The 13,227-nt window shown below is 41.1% G+C and overlaps 1 protein-coding gene and 1 non-coding gene across 2 annotated transcripts; both read left to right on the top strand.

Annotated features, from left to right (window-relative positions):
- Nucleotides 1-1,967: 1,967 nt before the first annotated feature.
- LOC149063371 (uncharacterized) lies at nucleotides 1,968-12,765 on the top strand. The gene is made up of 6 exons (XM_089255875.1): nucleotides 1,968-2,795; nucleotides 5,088-5,272; nucleotides 8,709-8,791; nucleotides 10,771-10,915; nucleotides 11,021-11,092; nucleotides 12,238-12,765. Exons 1-6 carry the CDS (start codon nucleotides 2,462-2,464, stop codon nucleotides 12,541-12,543), a joined length of 1,125 nt encoding a protein of 374 aa, XP_089112001.1. The 5' UTR covers nucleotides 1,968-2,461; the 3' UTR covers nucleotides 12,544-12,765.
- Nucleotides 5,435-5,508, top strand: TRNAS-GGA (transfer RNA serine (anticodon GGA)). The gene has a single exon. It is a non-coding gene; the product is annotated as a tRNA-Ser (tRNA).
- Nucleotides 12,766-13,227: the final 462 nt, after the last annotated feature.

The following is a 13,227-nucleotide window of genomic DNA, read 5'->3' on the forward strand; positions in this document are numbered from 1 at the left end:
AATGGCCCGCGAGTAAAAAAAAATACAGCTCTAGAAGAACAAAATCACAACATCAATGTTAAAAATGTCATTGCTGACCAGTAGCTAAACAATTAATGTCGTGTACTAAACTGTCTGTGTAAAGTTGGGGGGGGGGGGGAGTTGTTACCTCTTTCATTCAGAAATACAGAAAATAGGGTGCAAGCAACAATCAGTGCTGATTCCTATGGCGAAATTGCATCTGGAAAAAAAGGAACATTATCAAATGGGAAAAAACTTTCTGAGGGAAGAGGAAAAACCTCTCAGCACCCTTGCTCCAGGCAAAATAATAAAACTGGCCAGACTCTGTGAACAATTATTTATAAGCGATGGGGAGACGGATAGTTATATGTTGTTGTTTTTTTTGGTTTTTTTTGCTTTTTTTAGTTGGGAAAAATTATTGTAATGGTGGTTTTTTTTTGTCAGTATAGTGGTGTCGTTTTTTGAGAAAATTGGGCAAAGTGACGTCGTCAAGGATGCGAGCGCAACCGTCCTCCTTTCTCAGTTTTCGAAACTGGAAAACCCTACTTCAAGGTCTGAAATTTTTAACGAGGCTTTTTATTTCACCCACCTTTCAGAAAAAACCTTCCAGAACCTCTTTCTGTGTTTTATCAAGGGATTTTTAAGGCTCAAAAGCTCAAAGCTGTTTTCCACCTTTTCCTAGTAGTAGCTTTTGGCCCCTACAGATAACGTGGTATTTCCAGGCACTCTAAATCTAGAAGTCTCTTATAGGAGCCATTCAAGTATTACGTAAGCAGATTTTCTGCCATTTTTGACCCCTAGTCAGCGAAACACTGACCCCCCCCCCCCTCCCCCCGTCAGCAAAATTTCGTCAGCAGCTTAGAATATTTCATATTTTCAAAAAAGGGTGGTTGATGATGTAAGCAACCTTCAAACCCCCCTCCCTTTTGTCATCAAAAAACCGAAAAATCCGAAACCCCTTCCCCTTTTTCTTGATGCTGAGGTAATACTTGAATGACCCCTTATACATAAGGTGGTGTGTGTGTGTGTGTGGTGGTGTGTATATGGTCCCAGGAGCTCAAACCTAAGACGCGTAAAGAAAAGGCGATATTTCTTGCAGCTTAAATCCTAGCCATTACCTTCAGTTCTTGAGTTGTGAATGGAGCAGAGGCACGCGGATCCAGAACGATATGTTGGAGAAGCAATTTATTAATGTGGATGCATTGGATCATCCAGTATTTTACGGGACAGACAAATTTACCCCCATATTACATATTTTCGGATCTTGGGAGGGGTGACAGCCCTCATCGCCATCCTCTGGATCCGCGCTTAAAGCTAATTGAAAATGCTCATAACTTCTACACACAGACATTTAATGATATGTTTTCCTCTTGTATGGGCTCGAAAAAAATCCGCCTAAAACGCCGGATTGCTGGACGGGCCGGACCAGCACATGTTTGGGTTACGGAGAGCAGTGGTGTCGGAGCCGGGGGTGCAGTGAGTGCTCTAGCACCCACGATAATTTGTGGCATGAGTTCAAGCATCCCCCAGAATCGATTCAGAAATTAAAAGTCCCGACATAAAACTGAAGACGAGCACCCACAGTTTCGAAACACTTTCGACGCCCCTGATCGAGAGTCTACTGTACTGTAATTATTGCGGATTGAAGTAAGCTTTGTCAAAAATTCAGCACGGTTGTCTTAAAGGTGGAGCACCATAAAATACGAGGATGTATAATATAGGTCATATACGATCATCCAAAACGCAACACATTACAAAAATTTGATCATTTTTATCGCACCACACTCATTTTCTGCACACGGGAGATAATTAGGCCTCCTCACCAGAACATGACCTGCCGCTCTGTATCAACGAAGAGATACATATATGGCTAATAGACGGGGACCTACAATTTACCGCCGATTCCGAACTGCAGCCTTTTTTTATACTCACCGAGAGATTGGTGCGCTAATCATCCCCCCCCCCCCACGCCGAAGCAATCTTTTTCTGTGGTCATCTCACCATTTCTGTTGTATCCCGGTGTCAGGAAACTTTCTGACAAGGAAAAACCGGATATCGAACTCACGACACCTCTAAACATCCTTTGGTACTTTAGGCGAGTATCTTATCGACGTGGGCTACCGCCCCCTCAAAAATTTGATAAAAAAGTAAATAAACATAAATATTTTCATGCGACAAGTGGGAAACTTACTGTGTAATTGTTCTAATTTCTTGTCAACTTTAAATGCAAATGAACTGTGATGGAATTAACTTCATCCAAATGCAAATAATTTTTCTAATTGTTAGAATACAACTATAAAAACAAATCACTTGACAATGATTTCAGTGAGCAAAGGTCAAAGTCGTACAGATTGACTCGAATCGAGGGAACAGATCGAGTTCTCGTCTTTTTATTTCGACGAACACTCTATATGAGCCCATATTTCTTCTTTACAGCCTTAGACACCACGTCTCGATACGAATGGAGGAGGAGGGGGAGGAGAAAGGTCCAGAGACGATCAAACTCGATCCCAGAGGTGGGAAAATTATCAACGTTACTGACTCTACTCTCAAGGTAACCAAGTTGATAATCGCGTTGGATTCACTGAAATGTTCGGACTCGCCCAAGTCGAAGAGTTTGGAAGATGCCCTAGTTGTCTATGATAAACTTCAACGATTCGCGAGAGCAACATCAGAAGACTACACCGTTGCCCATCAAGAAGCGTCGAATCGTTTGCTGTATCTACTCGCAGATGCCATCCAGGGCAGGGACCAAGATATTCCGGAAGAAATACGGTTGGAAGATACTGTTAAAGGTATTTTGGTTAAGCGCTCGATGCATTTATTCATAATATTTGATTGATGAGAGGAAAAGGTGACGAGAGTCCTCCTTACGATGAAGGCCTGAGGCAAAGCAGGGGACACGTTTGCGGCTAAGTTCAAAGACATTAGGTTGGTCAGTAAATGCTCTTTAAATTTTGGGTTACCCCCCCCCCCCCCCCATAATTATGAAGCCCTCGAAAAATGTTTCACTTACTCATGAGGAAATAAGAATTGAACGATTGGAAGCAGGGATCTCACATTGTTTCGTAAGCCTGTGTATGTGCTTTGCAAAGTGAGTTTTGGGGGAGTGGAAAGAATCAATCCACCAAGTTCTATCAACTCGACATCCGAGGCTAAAATGGCTGGAAGGGGGGTCTGGGCTATAGGGATATTATTCCAGCAGGCTTTCAAACCGAGCATATCTCCGGTCCTATCACCATGGGCAATTTTCTACCGAGTGAATTGTGCTAGAAGTGTAAGTATGTGAGTGCGTATCTAATGTTGTTCGATTTTTCAGTGTTTCCATCTATATTTTAAATTGAGAGTGAAATGAAATGATTGAATGCCTTAACGTTTAAGCCTGTTGTCCTCTGTGCCGAGATTTTTCAACGGGGTGATCGGGGTTCGCATTCGCACCTCGAAGTTGGGAATGCGTGCCAATCTATTCGTTACCAAGTCTCGTGACAGAGAGCGACAGGCCTACAACGGTACAAATTCCAGTAAGCTACTTCCCATTTCCTTGACGAAAAGATTGGATGCGGAGCTTCTGTAGAGTGACTACTACCAATACTTGACCGTACATGCACCTCGTACACATTCCTGTGCAGAATTTCAGAAGAATCGGTACATGCCGGAACGTGTGTTCTGAATGTATGTGTGACCCTGACGTATTCATGTTGTCAGAATCGTGCTTCTTTCATGTTCTGTTGAAGCTGCTATCTAACTTCCATATTCTAAAGTGAAGATGGTTAATGGCTGAATTTTCATGTATGGAAGTACACACTTGTGACTGCTAGGCTCAAGATTTGTGTGGTGTTGATTTTTTAATTAATTCTAGGAGGTGCCCAGTCCTATGCTAAAAATACAGTGGGTATTCAAGCACACCGGCTCCGACGCTACTGATTGATTGTGTGATATAAGACATTGATGTGAGCGATAGAAGTACATGTGTGACCTAGAAGAAACTCAATCAGCAGTAGTCCTCCTGATCGCCACTGTGCGGTCGTGTGGACTCGATCGTGAGAATCCTGGTTCGAACTTCGGTGGCAGGGCAGTGGTGGGCTTAAGTTGGTTTTGATCTGTTTTCCAACTTCGAGAGGCAAATGTGAACTAGTCTTCCATTTGAAAGTATCTAGAGAGCAGGCGGACCTTCAACACTATAGTTACGTAACACGATAATTCAGTCGCTTACTATTTTCATCTTAAAATATGGAAGAAAATGGCAGCACACTAGAACACTAAACACGCACAACTCTGACATCATAAACACGTTAGGGCCACCATATACACTCAAAAAGCAAGTTCCAGCTAAGGTATCTGTGAAAAAGAGCGGAGTCGTCGTTCATCTTTGAGCAAAGGAGAGGTTTGACGCTCCGAATGATGTCTTGGAAATTGCTGAAGAAAAAGTGGAAGAGGGAAAAGTGATTGGCTGTAGCAACAAAATACTGCCACACTGCTCAAAGATGGCGGATTAGTCATGCTGATAATTTCACGAAGCGCGAGTTCCGGCGTGTTACACATTCCTCAGAGGAATTTTTACGAATTGCATGTACGTTAAAGTGATGGTGGGACCTTGATTATCGTATGAGATGACGAAAAATCGGTGTTGATTGATTTCCCTTGGTCACCGATTGCAAGATTTACGCTAGATTGACGGGGGGGGGGAGGGTTAGGGGAAGCAAACGGTGGTTCAGAGCAGTGGTTCTGAAGTTTTTGTCGCCACCGATACTCTCGTTCCGGTCAACGTTTGTCCGCAGCTCCATAGAATATTCTAACAAAACAGACATACATATCAATATGAGATATGACAGCTCGCCACGAAGCCCTTGGCATAGATTCGCAACGCTTATAGGATTCGCAATGTTCACTTTGACAACCAATTATTATTTATTTATTATTATTATTATTATTTTTTGAAGCTCTTATCACTCTTCAATTCGATAACACTTTATAAAACTTGACTCTATCGGAGCGCTTGAAGAAATGGTATCAAGGACTTGTGCTTCTGTCAATCTCATGTAATGAATCCATTTCTTTTTCCTTTTTTTTTTGTGGTCAAATTTCAGATTTTCTTGAAGTTCTCGAGGCTTTCTCGTCCATCGTTTTGGAAATTTTGTCCCAAACAGCAGAACAGTGGTACCACGAACAGAGATTCCTGGAAAAATGCGCCAACGTTTCGCCGAAAAACACCGCTCTAATTTCGCAATTGCAAAGAGAGCTACCAGCAATCAAAGATGCCGAAGAAAATCAGGTTTGGACATTGAAAGTTTTATGTAAATTTTCTATTTTATGTAAAGTTTTTTTAATATAAAATTTAGTAGAATAAATTATACAAGGATGACATCACTCTCCGCTACCATACGAAGGTTTATTCAGTGTACACGAGCTCCAAGGAAAGATTGAGAGATGCGGTGCCTCTGTAGTCTAGTGGTCTAGGGCGTTCACCCGGAAAGTGAAAGGACGTGGGTTCAATTCCCCGCAGGGGCAGTTGAATTTTCTTTCCAAAATATATCTTCGCAACAGCCAGTTGTTAAAAAAAAAGCCCTTAGAATAAATTAGATTCATATATTTTAGACCTTAATTAAAAATCAAGTGTGTGAGCAAAGGGACCCTTCAAGTTTTACATCAGAAATTTTTTAGCTATTTTCGACCCCCCCCCCCACCCTGTCAGCGAAAGTCATCAAAACTCTGACACCCCCCCCCCCCCCCCGTCAGCAAAATTTCTTCATCAGCTCTGCCCCCTGAATCCTAACGCATATTGGCAGGATCAGAGACGAACGCGGGGAATGGGGCACGACGATCAAAATTTTATTTTTTCATGCAAAAAATATTAAAACACAAATTTCCAAAGAAAATACCTTTATATGTTATTATAATCAATTTCTGTTAATTCTAAGGCTAAGAACTCAAAATTTCCTTTGAAATTCATTGTGACACACCCTCCAATCCATATATGGTAAACCATTGACTCACTGACCAAATATGGCAAGGGGGGTTATCTACAAAATTATGTTTGGAGGGCAGCCTGCCCCCAAACCTAATTTTGTAAAGGTAACTAAAAGTGGCACATTTACAGATTCTTAAGTGACCCATTGCTCAATTCCAGAGAATTTAAGCGGCCAGTGACGCATTTTCAGATCCCACAAGTAGGTCTGTGGCACATTCACAGTTCACTTGGGTGACCTGCGGCACGGTTCCAGAACACTTAAGCGATCCGTGGCACATTTATAGATTCATTGAGTGACATGTGGCACAGTTTTAGAGCCCTTAAGCGGCCCCCATTGCGGTTCTACATCACTCAAGTTACCCGCGGCACAATTACGGATTACTTCCACGGCATAATTACGGATTACTTCCACGGCATAATTACGGATCACTTGAGTGATGCGTGACACAGTTCCAGAGCACTTAAGTGGCCCGGACACATTTCCAGATCACTTGGATCCGCCAAATATTTAGAGATAACTAAAGGGGCTCTGTAGGGGACTTATCAATATGGAGAATGTCAGTTCAGCTGCCCAATAACAATCGAAAGGTTTTCCGTTTTTGGCGCACCGAATGAGATGCCATTAAGAATATTTCATATCTTCATAAAGGGGGGTTGATGACGTAAGCATCATCCAAGGCCCCCCTCCCCCCGTCATCAAAAGTTAGAAAATCGGAAACCCTCTCCCTCCATCGATGCTGACGTAATACTTGAATGACCCCTATGCACCGTACACTGCTTCTTTGTTCGTCGATGCATTTCGCGAACTCAAACTCTTTCTGTCACTAAAAAACTAATAACACCCACCACCTTGCTCTTCTTTACTCGCAAACATTCCGCAGATGAAAAATAAAAAACTACCGGTCGCCTGTTGTGGACGATATTGCCAGTACATATCACGTGATTCCATTCTGCAGTAGGTGGTTGCCTTCGTTATATCTCTACCAACACCATCTATAGCAGAAGGCCTCCACGCGAAGCTTGGACGTCACTGAAGAAGTCCATTTCACCTGTAGTCATTGGACATAGCAGGCCGATGCAAGCGATATCTTTACCTTCTTTGCAGTATATCCAATGACTATAAGAGTGAAATTGCCTTCTTCAATGACATCACGAGGTTCGCGCGGAGGCTTTCTGCTATAGATGGTGTTGGCTCTACCCCCTTCACAAAGGTTCTCCACACTCATACAAAAATTATAACAACTGCTCCGTTTTCATGTGAAGGGTCGGTTTGGGGGAAAACGGTTTCAGTCCACAAAAAAAATCGAAATTAATGTTTTTGCGGTCTGTATATAGCTCAGTACCGTCTCTTTAAACCACCTAAAACATCAGAGGCAAAAATGCTTTCAGTCCGCTGTAACCAAGGAAGGAAGATATGGCATAAGGGGAGAGCAATGATTTTTTAGTCACAGTGTGCAGATGGAAAAACGAATCCAACATATGCGCATGCGCAGAAAGCGATATTTGAGAGTGTATTTGTTTTGCTTCACTGATGCGATTTGTTTTGCGTCCGTGCTTCGTGTTTATTGAATTTGAGGTTAGTTCGTGTTTCAAAGTATCACTGAATATATATTTGTGTTGTGCCCCACACAAACTTCCTATGGTGAGACTCCAGAGGAATGAATGGAAGAAGCGGTCGCGTAAAACAATCTCCTTTCGTAGTGATTGAACGTAAACAAGAAATGTTTGAAGCTTGAACAGATTTTTTAAAGCTTACGTACCAGAAAAAATGCTCACTTCCGACAACTCCGATCATATGCCTTCATGCAGATAGTTCTACATCACGTGCAGGTCATTGTACTTCGCACGAGAGATTGGGATTGACCTTGTAGAAAATTTCCAATTCTTCGATAGGCATGTCCTTTTCTTTTTGTGGTCCTTTCTTCCTTTTTGCTTGTTTTTAACAGTAACTTCATCGCCGGTGTTACTACCAAAGAAACTGGAACGGTGGTAAGAGCTTTTACAGCAACTCTAGGGATGGATGCGAGAACGATGACGTATACTTACACTTGGAATATATAAATGACAGTGAGATGACTAAGGATAATTTTTTTTTTTCACTGAATATTTTTCTGCCTAACCACTAATAATTTTCTATCTACTTTAACTTAATTCGTCCTACCATGATCAAATATCATAATTATTCAAATTTTATGCACTCTGTGTGTGTGTGTTCGGTTTCAGAATTCTGCTCAAACTATGTGTTCTGGGGGGGGGGGGGAGAGGGTGAAGCCAAGGGGAAAAAAATTATAAATACAACCATTTTTTATTTGCTTTTTAAAAATGAGTTAGTTGAGTTTGGGTTTTACGTAACATATACCTGTGATATAAAATTGAAATAAAGTTTCCAACATTGTAATTAAACCAGATTTTTAAAGAAAAACTTTGTGTTTCGTCTCCTGAAAAATTTTGTTTTATAGACTAAAACCATTTTCCCCCCGAACCTTCATTTGCCCAACCCTTTTAGTACACAAATTGGGATAAAATAATAGTTTTTATTGTAGCAAACATGTTTTGTACAGGAATTAAATAAAAATAATGAAAATTAAGTCTTTTACTAACCTTATCATCGCAAGCTTGATACGAAATACAGATACTGTGTTTTGTGCAATTTTTTTTGCATGCCCATAGCTTTTGTATTGCATTATCGAGTTTTGCAACGAAATTTAATTTTTACACTACTTACTCAAATCTTAAACAGATGATGGCTAAGCAACTGTCCGAATTCCAAGACCATATCGAGAGATTAGAGCGCTGTGCGGATGGAGAGATTCTGTATCTTAGGTGAGTATGACAGCATTTCCTTGCGCGATACTGATACAAACAAACAAGCAAGCAAGCAAACAAAGATCGAGCTTCTCTAAAGGCTATGAAGGCTAGAAAATGCTCTCAGAAACGTTCTGTGTTAAGCCAATGTCAGGGTGTCCCCCTCGATGAGAGCCCTAGACATTGGCTTTGACCTTTTTCATTTTTGAATTCCTTTTTTGAATTTTTCATTCTTGAATTTTTCGATTTCTTTTTTAAAATTTCTTTTTGAAATTTAAATTGTTCATATTTTTTGCTTTCCAGTTCAAATAATTAATTTGTTTTCTGTTTTCATATAAAAAAATTGATATTTTAACAATGTTTTTTCACTACATTGCATATTACAGCTGCCTATGGAGCTGGTATTGGTGAGTTTCGACAAAAATTAAATTTTCATAATGTTCATTGTGTACATTTTTCTATATATATATATATATACAAGTCCACCACACTTTGTGTAGCCTACAAAAATTTTACTGCCCTTTTCCCATTCTCGTCTATGCTTGCACACAGTTTTGGCCACTCATATGCTTGCACACAGTTTTGGCCACTCATATGCTTGCACACAGTTTTGGCCACTCATATGCTTGCACACAGTTTTGGCCACTCATATGCTTGCAAACTCTCGATGTCACTCACTGACCTTGTCCCTCGTTCTCATGGCAAAGGTGGAGTTATGGTTTCGCCACCTGTGGGCTGCAAATTTTGCCGCCCTTGTTCTATTCTACTCTAATTTTCTTGCATACTCATCCCACAAATTTGCCACCCTGCTTATCCTTCACGCCTGTAAATGCGTTTCTGTCCCCAAGTCACATGCTTGCACAATTTCTTAGTAACTCTTTTGGTCGCTGACTCACTTGGTCCCTCACTCTCTAGGTCACTATTTTGATCGCTCACATGCTTGCGTACAGTTTTGGTCGCTCACGTACTTGCAATCTCTCTAGATCAATCACTGATCTAGTCCTCTTTCTCTAGGCACAAAAGCAGAAATAATATTTTACCACCTGTGGTCTACACAAATTTTGCCGCCCTTCTCCCATTCCACTAGTTTTCTTGACCACTCATCATAGGTGGATAAAAGCCTCCCCCCCTCCCCACGTTCAGTGAAAAAATACTGTTGTTGGTATAGAAGGAAAAGTGGAAGTGGACATTCTACTCCCCCGTTCACTGCACACCCTTGGTGGTTCGTCTTCCCACCCCGTTCGAGGAACCTGTATCTACTTCCATCCATTGTGCCATCCATTCCTTAAATTTGCCGCCCTGGGCTATAAATACAAATACGTGGCTACAACAGGTAAAATGCTCAACGAGGTGGCTGAGAAAAATATACCCATAACAAATATAGATGTCATATATTCGATTCCCCCTTTTAACGAATACGGTTATAGCAAAAATCTCGTTATAACGACAACTTTTCTAATTCCCCCAGATAAGTTTACAGAAGAACAATGTAAAAATCTGGAATTCCTTTATAACGAAATTCCGTTATTACGAAGTGATTTCTCCGGTCTCTTGGAGTTCGTTATAACGGGATTCTACCACATTTCTAAAATACAGTCCGCTAAGTCCCAACCCCTCTGTAAATACGCCTCTGTTGATGTACATATATCGTTCCCCTTATGCTAGAAATACGAATGTGCAATGCCCCTGCAAAACAAAGAACGTTTGAATGTTTACTCTACCCATGTTACTCAATAGAAGTTATTTTTCTAAAATGTTTTGCGACGTGTTTTTCAATAGGGATACACATTCGCGTTTCAGGCAAAATTAAGATTGCCAAATAAGGTATACAACAAGCTGATTAAAAAAGAGTGAAAATTTGCACATTCATGCTTCTTACATTAGTGGGGACGATATGTAAACATCTTGGCATGTCAGTAAGTTTGCAGGTTGTCGACATGCGAATACATTTTCAATAATACTGGTAAATGTCTCAATTTTCTATCTTTCTTTTGCAGAGAAAGGGCCAAGAAAAAGATATCCGCAATATGGACAAGTAGCGAAGAAGTTTGCCGAGAACTTTACAGGGAGCAGCAAGAACTTGCAGAAATTGCCCAGAAAGCCAAGACTGTACAATTACCCGAACGAGAAGCCGCCCAGAAGGTTCGAATCGCCTTTCCGAATTAAATTCCGAATCGATTAATTTTTTTGTTATTATGTTATGATTCGGCCAAAAAATACAAATGCGTTTCTCATTTCCGTTTGCAGTACATTCAAGACCTGAGATTAAGCACCGAGTGGGTGATAGAGAAATATGACGAGAAACTGCTGGACTTGCAGGTATCATTATTATTACCATAAACAGAATTATTATCATCGGTATATCGTCGTACACAGATCGTCGTCAATAATGCGTCGTATCAAGTCGCATTATTGGCTCTCGTTTCCCGTTTTTCCAATCATTTAAGTCAGGGGTTCTCAACCTATGGGTCACGATCCAAACTTTATTCGCAGGGGCTTCCGAGATAGGAGGTACAAATCCACTTACAGCCAGAAATTCTTGGTGATAGACTGGAGTTAATTTACTACCGAATGAGTTGTGCCGGAAGCGGGGGTGTGTGTGCCTAACAGTCTGAGTGCGTATCTAGTGTCTGATTTTTCAGTGCCGTCATCTATATTTCTAATTGCGAGGATTGAAGTGTAATGATTGAATATTTGTACTGTTGTAAGCCTGTTGCTATCTGTGACGAGACTTTTTAACGGGGATATCGATGCGTATTCATGCCTCGAAGTTGGAAATCACAGAAAACCAACTTAAACCGGCAACCACTGTGGTGCCGGTGGAGTTTGGACCCGGGTCCTCGCAATGGAAATCTGTTTTTATGACCACTACCACCACAGTGGCCTCTTTTTTCCATCCGTGATTTTTTGGTGCTGCAATCTAGCTTCCATATTTTGAAGTGAAAATGACTAATGCCGGAATTTTTATGTTATGTGAGTATCGTGCTGTCTGATTGTTCAGAGAGATTTTTCAAACTGAAGACAGACTCTCATTCGCGCCTCGAAGTTGAAAATCCGCAAACCAGCTTCAGACGATCACTGCTGTACCAATTAGATCCTCACTATGCGCACACGACCTCGCATCGGCTATGTAGGAGAACAGCGGAACCTCCCTTAACGAACACTCCTGGTTAGAGGACACCTACTTAACGGACGCTTCACTACCGGTTAGCTAACACTTCTCGTAAGCGGAAAATTTTTTCGGTCCCAATGATGTCCATTATTGACAGGCTCTACTGTATCCTCAAGGTTCGTGAACTTTACGTGTCTGCATATTGAGTAGAGCTCACACGTATCTTCCAAATTCGAATGAGAAATTGGCAATGTGTGCATATGGACGTTTTTACACAAGATTTCATAGTTTTAAATTATGCAGTCGTATTAATATAATACAATAATGCTGATTTGTATTTTTGTTGTCGCAGAGCCACTTCGACTACGTGTGGCGCGAGTTCTCAGCCGAAATGGAGAAAGCCCGTGACCTGGCCTTGGAATATGTCCAAGTGAAAGCCATCGTCGACAAAATAAAGGAAGAGAACTGGCAGATATACTACGAGAAGACAAGCAGGAAACTGTATCTGAGATTGCGCTGGAGGGCCGCCGTCAAGATACAGCGCAAGTATAGGTCCTGGATTGTGAGGTACCGCGGCGTTCCCGCAGGCAAGGGCAAGAAGGATAAGAAGAAGAAGAAAGGCAAAAAGGGAGGCAAGAAGAAGAAAGCCAAGAAATAAGAGCGCAGCCACGATATGCATATCCAAACATTTTTCTAACCGAAGCAAAGCATTTCTTTAAGCATTAAAATGCATCGCTCATGTTATTATTGCGTTGCTTTGGTTCAAATTATGCACCGATGCAGGGAAATTTCGTTAGTGAACGAGCATTTGCAACGCCGTTTCTGAAATAAAAAACATTTTTTTTTGCTCAGCAAATTACACTGAACAAAATTGCAACAATTGCGTTGAATTTCATCAATTTGAGCCAGTTTTCGTGTGAATATAAGGATTGGTTTTTTCATTATTGAATGATTCATTGCGTTTTGGTGACGTTGAGGGTGTGTTACTCTCTGTGCTGATTCTTTTCAACGGGGAGATCGGCTTTCGTTCGCGACTTAAAATTGGAAAACTACCAGTTATGGCTCTGCTGCCTGCGAGCTATTCAAATTTTGTCGCCATTCTCTTGTTCTAATTTAATGTCAGAATGTTATGATTGTTGGCAGTCCATAACGATGCCTACATGACCACATAGTGAGTAAGTAGCTAGCTCCCTAATCACTGGACAGTGGTAGTAGTAGTTTTCACCAAATAGGGTCGTCTAATTGGCAATTGTAAAATTGGCTTTTGCCGTAGGAAAAAAACAGAAGCAAAAAACATAGAAAAACATAGAGGTTTCGGAAGTGTTTAGAACTTGTAGGTGCC

The sequence above is a fragment of the Pholcus phalangioides genome, unplaced genomic scaffold (assembly GCF_987345545.1).
Source record: "Pholcus phalangioides strain wild (caught in Gottingen) unplaced genomic scaffold, Ppha-v1.0 ptg000172l_1, whole genome shotgun sequence".
NCBI classification, from domain to species: Eukaryota; Metazoa; Arthropoda; class Arachnida; order Araneae; family Pholcidae; genus Pholcus; species Pholcus phalangioides.